Source organism: Cucumis sativus, chromosome 1 (assembly GCF_000004075.3).
Source record: "Cucumis sativus cultivar 9930 chromosome 1, Cucumber_9930_V3, whole genome shotgun sequence".
Lineage (NCBI taxonomy): Eukaryota > Viridiplantae > Streptophyta > Magnoliopsida > Cucurbitales > Cucurbitaceae > Cucumis > Cucumis sativus.
The window spans coordinates 3110914-3120616 of NC_026655.2; the positions used below are offsets into that span (position 1 = coordinate 3110914).

General features: G+C 37.1%; 1 protein-coding gene across 4 annotated transcripts in view; it reads right to left on the reverse strand.

Moving 5' to 3' along the window:
• LOC101208136 (probable LRR receptor-like serine/threonine-protein kinase At1g06840) overlaps nt 1-4853 on the reverse strand; it is a 48234-nt gene extending 43381 nt beyond the window's left edge. The window contains exons 1-7 of one of the 4 annotated variants that reach the window (XM_004137324.3): nt 4402-4842; nt 3988-4138; nt 3552-3623; nt 3367-3438; nt 2957-3100; nt 2789-2860; nt 2522-2593 (exon numbers count right to left, since the gene is read on the reverse strand). In XM_004137324.3, coding sequence (XP_004137372.1) covers nt 2522-2593; nt 2789-2860; nt 2957-3100; nt 3367-3438; nt 3552-3623; nt 3988-4138; nt 4402-4510 — 692 coding nt within the window. In that variant the 5' untranslated portion in view covers nt 4511-4842. Of the gene's footprint in view, nt 1-2521; nt 2594-2788; nt 2861-2956; nt 3112-3366; nt 3439-3551; nt 3624-3987; nt 4139-4401 lie in introns of those variants that run through there. The other 3 variants (XM_031888632.1, XM_031888626.1, XM_031888629.1) reach the window with 3 other exon arrangements.
• Nucleotides 4854-9703: the final 4850 nt, after the last annotated feature.

Here is a 9703-nt window from a genome sequence, read left to right on the forward strand (position 1 = left end):
GAGAGAACTTACCTTTTTGTGAGGGGTTGCTTTTGAAAATTGACAGTGTTGACTTATGATTTTTAAAATCTACAATAAACTAGTAGTAAGGACTAAATTAAGTTCAAGGACTAAAATTGAACATCTGAAAGTACAAAAACTAAAAGTGAGCAAACTCTAAAGTATAGTGACCAAAATGATATTTTAACCTAAAATTAAACTAACATTACAAAACTCATCGGAAATGGAAACTGACAAGAGATCAAACGTTTTCCAAAGACCCATCCACCGTTCCTTAATTTTTGGAGTCCTTCACCTTTTAAATTCTTCAATAGACTTAAAATTATTGAAGATTCCGTTGCTGGCTGTAATATTCAAGGATGGATAGGTTTTGTTATACATTTTGACCTGAGAAAGGTTAAAGGAGCTGTTAAAAAGTGGAAGGCAACTGTTGAACTCCAAGAAAAAAGAAGGAAAGAGCTTCCAGAATGTTTTGTCTTTCCTTGAATCAAAAGCCGAGGCTTCTGCTTTTTCTGAAATGGAAGTGCCTATTTGTGCAGCAATCAAAGGGAATTTATCTCACTAAACAGCATGATTCTATCAGAAAAGCAAACTAATTTGGTTTCGTTAGGGTCGTGACGATTCTAACTGGAGTCTTCTGGAATATTTTCTGATTAACTCTCTTTTCAAACAATTGACAGCAGATGAAACTTGCTGAATTTCCCTTTCTCTAGTAATATTATTTTTAATTTGTCTATATTTTTTCCTTATTTGTTGTTGGTCTTTCTTTAACTTTTTCTTATCTGTTGTTGGTCTTTCTCGATATAAGACCTTGTATTTCATTCAATAGTTAGAGATGAATAGTATTGAACTTTTTAGTTCCCATTTTTATGTTGAAACCCTAACAAAAAACCCTAATTTGCTAAAAACCTAAAAAAACATTAAAACCCTTACCCGCCACTGCCGCCTCGAGGATTGTCACTGCCGGTCATACTACTCCGACCAATGATCAGCAGTGACCATCACTCACCGGACACCGCCAGCAGCCACGTTTCTTGCGTTTTTTTGGCTGTAAGTGATGGTTTTTTTTTTCGCCTTCATCATGGTCCTTGCGTGTCGCCTCTTTCTATGTCGTCCACCATCGATTCCATCACCATCCACCGCCTCTGATCACGCCTTGTAGGATGTCATTGGAAGCTGCGTTTTCTGCTGTACGTTGGTATTTTTAACCATAGCTGCACATTCTTAGCCTCACCATTGAAACCCTAAATGTCAAAATCAGCGGCGCATCCTACTTCCAGACCAAACTTTCCTATTTGCAGAGGTAAGGGATTAGTTACGACTGTCTTCTCCAGTCGTAAACTTATACCCACACAATTGAGTGGGATTTTTCAACCTAAACTCCCTGAAATCACGCGTTGTTGCGTTCTCCATTGCCTCAGCTGGAGTTCCACCCTAAATTTGTTTGGATGTTTGGTTTGTAGGTCGTTTTGTGATTGAACTTGGCTAGTTTAGATTGGGTGTGGTTCATTTTTTTCCCGCATCGAGCAAATTAATCAAACTCCACAACTGCTACGACCCAATGTCTCATCTGGTAATCTTTGTATTTCCTTGGCACAAGTAGGTAACTACCCTCACGCCTTTTCCGATAAAAAATTCATCTACTTTATGAAAGAATCTAAAGGAGGTTCCATGATAAATCCCTTCAATCGTTAGATCGATCCGAAATTGCAAGGATCAACGGCTCGACCTGGTGCTCTCTTTCTTAGCTCTTTTGGAATTTTTCCATCCAAGATATTTGTTTGAATTGGGGGGCATTTATTTTGTAGCGTAGCTTATTTTGTCGTATTTCTTAGAATGATGTAATTGATAATATGTTTTGTCTCAGCTTTGTACTCTTCAAAGATTATACTTTGTATCTTTGGGCTTTATTTTTGTTGGATATGATAAGGGTGCTAAGGGGGTGCCAACCTAGTTGAGATGTCCAGGTGCGCTTGCTGATCCTATGGTCTCTTTTTTGTTTAGCTCTTTGTATAAACCTTTTGTACCTCGAGCTACATTCTTATCAATAAAGAGGCTGGTTTCCTTTTCAAAATAAAAAAAGATAATACGTCTGTCTCATAATTTTCTTTGATTCTTTAGTTTCCTTGTACTTTGACCATTAGTCTCTTTTCATTAATTTAATGAAAAGGTTTGTTTCCTTTAAAAAAAATGAACGAGTTTGAATATTAGAGTACGTTTCTGTTGGGGATATCCGAAAAAATTGGAACAAACATGCAAATATTGTGACTTACACTCTTGGTAGGTTAGCAGGGTGAGAAAGTTAGCACTAGGCTCCATGGTTGTGCTTGTGTTCGTGCTTTATAATGGAGTTTACAATATATATTATGCCCCCACCCACCCCCGCCCAAAAAAAAGAAGAAGAAGAAGAGACAGACAGAAGAAAAAGGTGAGAGATAAAAAACAAACTGTTGGAAGACTGAGCCAGGGAAGGGTGTTCATATATTTAAAGCAATTAAGGTGGTAGGAGATGAAGGCATACAGTATTTCTAAGTTTGGCAATTGAAACAACTCAGGTGGAAGTTTCCCCGACAAGTTGTTGTTGTCAAGAAGGCTGCCAAGAGTGGAAAAATATGTCATTAGCCAAAAGTATAAGCATTCAAATAATTTTTACATTAAAAGAAGTACAGTGTTGAGTGTAGAGTGTATGCGCACACTAGAATGCCTGGAGAAGCCAACAAATTTGCAGGAAACAAAACTTGCATTAGAAAGTATTTTGCTGGTCGTAAGGGAGGGGCAAGCAACTTACAAGTGAACAAGATTGGGCAATCCAGATAGCTCAGACGGGATTTCACCACTGATAGAGTTGTTATTCATGTGACTGAGCCAAAAAGTCAAACGAGGATTACAAAAACCTTTAAGATGAAAAGGAAGTTGCAGGAATATTTTCTCCTTCCAGAAACAGAAACGTGCTTACAAATGCTTTGTTGCTTTTAAGTTTGCAAAAGATTTGGGTATTAGTCCTGATATATGGTTCTGGTCAATCTGTATTCTGTCTAAATGTAGAAGATTACCAAGATCTTCAGGCAATGAACCTGACAACTGGTTCCCATTCAGAAGCCTGTAAAACATCTTATAGAAAGTGAAGCAGTGCAGGAGAGGAAATAGAAAGCATCAGATCCATATTACGAGTATTTCCTTGTAATAATAAATATTCATTTACATCAAGTGGTTTATATATACTAACACTGTGAGAACTTGTTCATGGAAGATGAGCATACTAAAAACTTAAGTGAAGATATAATGGTGTATCAGTATATTTTAGATAAACCAGTCAAACTTTGTCAAAGTGAATAAGTATACCAGCAGAAAAGGAGAACAACTTACAACAGTTCTAAGGACGTTAGGTTGCCTATCTCTCTTGGTATTTCCCCACTTATCTTATTCCACATAAAATCCCTTCTCACAAAGTAGGAAAAAATCTGTTAGCAGAATGAGAAAACCATATGGCACCCACGAGATGATAGTTTAAACTCAATGAAAGTTCTATTTCCTATTCTTTAGTTACTTACAAAACTCTCAGGTAAGATAAACGGCCAAGCGCAGGTGACAATTTTCCTGATAAACTCATATTTAGAAGTTGCCTGCAGAGGATTATACAGATTGATGGTTTAGCTTCTTGTTCATGAAAAGGTACGAGGGGAAAAGTAGAATTTAACGTCTTATATGTGACCAACCAAAATATGAGATGCAAACATAACCACACTACGCAATAATTTACAAATTTGAAGTATGCAGTCGATTATTTGAACAAGAAGCCGTTTCATAAATGTTCAAGTCCCAAAGTTAGGTCGGCGACTAACTAATAAAATTAAAATTTTGAGATTTTCCATAACAACAATTTCCAAAGTAACAATTACAAAAAACAAATTCAAACTGGTACCGAAGGATAGATGGAGATACGTCTTAACATAAGTTATGAAAGTCCATAAGTACTTGAAATCATACAATTCAGCAACATGTAGATAGTTATCATCAAATGTCGTATTGTAGCACAGAACACCAGTCCAGTTTGAATTACAAGGGTCTCCTTTGTTCCAGTTGCTCAGATTCCCATTAGGATCGAACAAACTACTTTTGATGAGGAGCAAAGCGTCCACTGAAAACAAAAAAGAAAGAGTGACCAGAACTTCAAGGAAGTTAGAATTAAGAGCTAAGTTGGTCCATAGTCTTCTGAGTTTAAAAAATTGGTGCTAAAAATAGATAAAGTGTCCAGAAAAAGATGCGAATTCAATCGTGACATTTTCTGAATCTACAAACTGGTGAACGCAATGCTAGCTTCAGATAATTTGGAGAATTGAAGAAGAATGGTTTTGTGGGAAAGAGAAGTGAAAATCAATTAGAAGGGAGAGGATGAATTACCTTCAGAGGGGTGGGTACCCATTTCTGCTGCAACAACAACTAGTAAGGACGACGAGAAGCAGAGGAGCAGAAGGGCTACATAAGCCCACTGCTGTGATCGACGACACATTTCAGAAGTGGAAGCACTCAAAATACACAAAGAATTGAAAGCTTTGGGGAGGATGAGTAGTTGAGAACAGATGTTTGGGTTTCAGAAGATGAAAAGGCAAAGTAGGTGATGGTGGCTGTAGAAGGTTAGCATCTATTGTTATTGAGTTTTACTTTTAGTTTGGTTTCAAATTGCTGTAGCTGATGACGACGGAAGCCATCCCTTTCTGCACTCCATCAAAGTCGTGGAAAGACAATAAAATAACAATGACAAAGTCAGAGTGGGTATAGGTTTGATCAAAAGTTCTAGTTTATATTCTTTTTTTTCTCTCTTTTTCCTTTACTTTCCTCGCTTCGGAAGCGAAAATACAATTACACACCAAAAAAACACTGGATGCCGTGGTTGGAAATGAAATCGGAACGGAATCTACTTATTTAAGATTTCCACTACCGCCACATGGACCTAGTCAACACAACTAGCTAATAATAATAGTTATAGGCCTATGGCGTTGCTAACTATTTGTAACGTAGGATCACAATACTTTATATTTTTCCATCGTGCAAACGTGTTGTATTAAGGTAGGGGTAGAGAGTGCCACAATCGCAACCTTTCAAATTCGGGACGATCGATTGTGCGATACTTGTTCGACCCGATCAACAAGTCAACCGATTAAAATTTGAAATCCGTGAACAAACGCAGCGTACGATTCAACCTCCCCTCACATTTTTGGAAAAATGTTTTAGAAAACGTGAGAGAGAAATAAATTCATTAAAATTGTTGTTAAAACAAGCATTGAATACTGTCAATTGCAATAAGAAAGCATGGATTGCAAAGAGTGCGACAAGGCTTGGGCGGGGATTCAATTACTATGTCTCCCCTATAGTACATTTTGAACATTTTCAACTCTGGTAGGCTTGCATATGAAAATGTTGAAACGTTACATCCAAGATTTATGAAATTAAAAATGAGAGCAACTAGCTAAATTATGTACAAGGCATAAAAATAAGATAAATTTGGTGTATTTGGAGCATACGGCCAATAGGCAAACACGCTCTAGACAAGTATGTCTGTTACATTCTCCCCCAGTTAAACAGTTGACGTCTATGTCGACTGGTGAAGATTGAACTCTTCGATCTTCTAGGTTTAGGCTTCTAGGTCTTCGACACGTTTTCAACTAGTTTCTTCCACATGAAGGTTTTTCCACTTTACCAAGTAGTCATGGATCCTTCTTGTGGGTCTTCGACCCTTCCTCACTCGCTCGGCCAGAATTTCTTCAACTTCTTTATCTTCTTTCTGACTGAGGTCAATGGTTGGTCGAACTGTGACATTGCGCTGCATGTCATCGGGATCTGAATGACAAGACTTCAAGTTACTCGCATGAATTATTGGGTGAATTTTCATCCATGTGGGCAACGCCACTCTATAAGATGTATTCTCTACCTTTTTCAGCACTTCCACTGGTCTCTCATATTTTCTCACGAGGTGTTGGTTTTTGCGTCCCCATAATTGAATATGTTTCGATAGCAGTTTAATGAGGACCTGATCTTCCGCTTGAAACTCAAGAGGGCGACGCTTCTTATCTGTCCACTTCTTCATTCGCTTCGAGACCTTCTCCAGATAGGCTCGAGCGATGTCCATTGTTTGCTTCAATTTCCTAGTAAAGTTGTGAGCTTGAGGGTTCTTCCCTGCATAGGGGTGATCAACAAGGTGCGACAATACAAGTTGCCTGCCACAAACAATTTCAAATGGGTTTCTCTGAGTTGATGAGCTCGTTAGAACATTAAAACAAAATTGGGCTATATCCAACAATTGAGCCCAATTCTTCTGCCTTGCAGCAACAAAATGACATGGATGTTCTTTGAGCATACAGTTGAACCGCTCGGTCTGACCATCTGTCTGACGATGGTAACTTGAGGACACATTCAGACTTGTCCCCAAAAAAGTGAATATTTTTGTTCAAAAAGTGCCAATGAATCTATCATCTCGGTCACTCACAATGCTTGTCGGTACACCCCATAACTTGACAATATATTTAAAGAACAACTGGGCCATTAATTTGGTCGAACACAACTTGGTAGTGGGAATGAAAGTGACATATTTTGAAAATCGATCTATGATGACTAAGATGGTCTCATACTCACCTACTTTAGGGAGAGGGGTGATGAAGTCCATAGAAATACTCTCCCACGGTCTTGTTGGAACTGGCAGAGGTTCGAGAAGTCCAGCAACTTTTGCTTTATCGATTTTGTCCTGTCAGACAAGACATGTCTCCATGTATTGCATGACGTCGTCCCTCATATTGGACCAAAAGTAGACCTTCTTCAGTAAGGCGTATGTTATCTGTCATCTAGGGTGGCCAACCCACAGGGTGTCATGACACTCCTGTAGTAATTTCTTCCTCAGGTCCCCTCCTCTAGGGACATACAATTGTTTCCTCTTTGTTACTAACAGACCATCATCAACCTAAAAATGTCTTGTCTTACTCGCCTCAGCTGAACCCATGACATTCTGAGCGGCATAATCTTTCTGTAAGAATTCTCTCAAAACATCACACAATGAGTCATCAATCTGACTCGCGTGAAGATGCGGTAACATGCATAGAGTTGCATGTTCAAATTTAAAATCAATCTCCGCTAGGAATTCCTGCCACCTTGCTTGTTTTGAAGTCAATTTTGGTTGGGTAAAGAAATGGCAAGTAGCATTGTTGTCTGTCTTCACTACAAAAGTAGACCCTAGTAAATATTGTCACCAGTCTCTCAAACAATGTACCACAACAAGCATCTCCTTTTCAGACGCCGTGTATCTCCTTTCTATGGTATTGAGCTTTTTTCCCTCATAAGCGATGAGGTGTCCATTCTGCAGGAGAACACCGTCCAATGCATAATCAGACGCGTCAGTCTCGACTTCAAACGATTGGGTCACATCGACAATCCCAAGAATTGGTCCCTCGATCATAGCTTGCTTTAGCTCGTCGAAGGCGGCCTGACATTCAAGGGTTCAACCCCATGAGTTATCCTTTTTCAATAACTTAGTCAGCAGGCTTGCTCTTTTGGAGAATCCTTCCACGAATCGCCTATAATAATTAGCTAATTCGAAAAAGGAACACAAGTCCGTGACTGACTTTGGAACTGCGTAATCACGTATCACGACAATCTTCCCCTCCTCCATACCAATTTGGCCACACTCAATCACATGACTCAAGAAATTTATCAGTTATTACGCAAAGGAACAGTTTTCTCTCTTGACATACAACTTGTTCTCCTTTAGTTTCTGAAAAGCCCTCGAGGTGGTCCCTGTGTTCTTCCATCGTGAAGACTAAATCAAGTCTTGAACAAGGGGCCCCACCATCCAATTGTTTAATAGTAGATCAGTGGGACTTAAAGAGCAAGATGTAATCTCAAAGGTAAAACGACATTTTGACCCAGTCGAGGTTACGAACAATTGTGAAGGATTAAGTTACTGATCATGATTATATCATATGGACATAAATATATTTATAGTGAGGAGAGTGCAACTATGAGACTTTAGTGGCATGACCTGTTAGTTAACGAATGTTGATTAGCTCGGTCTAAAAGGATTTAGCCAGTTAATCTCGGATCATTGGAGCTCATGATCTATAGATCCCTTAGGTTCCCTTACTAGCTCATATGGAATAAACTTAGAACAATATGTTGAAATAATTCGAATTGTTCAAATTAGGTAAAGAAAGAGAACCCAACAAATATATTTGATATAACAGTCAATTATAAGTTTGAGTTAGAGGTTTATGTTTAAATATGATTTAAATATTAAAAATATGAATACAAATTCATATTTGGAAGCTCAAAATTGGTGGAAATAGTCAAAGTTGTAAAATGTCAAAATGTTGATTTTTTACTTTGAAAAGTCAAACTTTGACCAGCTTTACATTCAAATGTGATTTAAATTTCAAAAAAATGAATACGAATTCATGCTCGGGAGATTGAAATTAGTCAAGACAGATAAAATAGTAAAAAGTCCAAATGTTGACTTTTTACTTGAAAAAGTCAAAATTTGACTTTGACTTGAAATGTCAAATGACTATATTATCCTTGGACTAAGTTAGTGGGAAAATCTAATATTTTGTTGGATAATTCTACTAACACTTAGTGGGATATGTGGCTATATGATATGTGTCTACCTAGCTCACTAAGTTCCACTAATGGTTAGTGGATTGCTAGGTGTTGAGATTTGTCCAACTAATTACCTGCACTTTTGCATATAATTAGGTTATAAATATGATTCTTTTTAAATTGAGAAAGAATTTTGGCCAAAATTTATAATTTTGAATTACAAAAGTTCTCCCAAATTTATTTTCCTCCCAATTCTTAAACCTAAGTATTACCTTCCAATTTCCATATATCTCTATAAGTTCTTTCACCCAATTGGGGCCCACAACCCGGTTCTAAGTCAGAAGAATAGTGGGTCAACACTAGTGGTGGTCCCAGTTTGAGTTCGTGAGGAGATTATCGAGGAATCGAGAAGCTACAATGGTAAGTTTTCTTCTAACCCTGTTTTGTTTTAATTAGGGCTTTTTATACATTTTAATCACTAAATTAGTTTAGATGCAATTAGAGTAATTTTTTTTATCCGTATTTCCATTGCGCTTGTATTGTATTCCCTCATGTCTAATATGTTAATATGTTTTTTCATGAATTTGTTGCTTATAACTTGAACTTTGAATTTTTAAATAATATAGATGTTGATAGCATAACCTGAAATCAATAAACTATTTCAACAAAGGTTGCAACTATATCAATTTCATTTATATTATCAACGATAGAAGCTATCATATGAATAGTATGTTATCAATGGTTCAAAGCTATTATTGATAGCATGCTAATCATATATCCTTTCTTTATCCATTTATGCTAAAAACAAACAGCCACAATATCACTTTATAGTAGCATTACCTTGATATCATTGATATATAATAGCCTATTAGATATATTATTTATAGATGCTATCAGTGATATCATTTTGTAGCTATCACTTATAAATAATATAGGTGGTAGCAATAAAAGAATATAATTGATAGTAGCTATCAAAAATATCAATTGATTGTCTAATTAAACCCCATCAATTTAAAGTTGATATGTTAACCAATGAAATATCACTTATAAGAAACATCATTCTAATGATATCTCTCATAGTGGCCATCAACGATATCCCTTTAATGCAATCATTGATAGATGA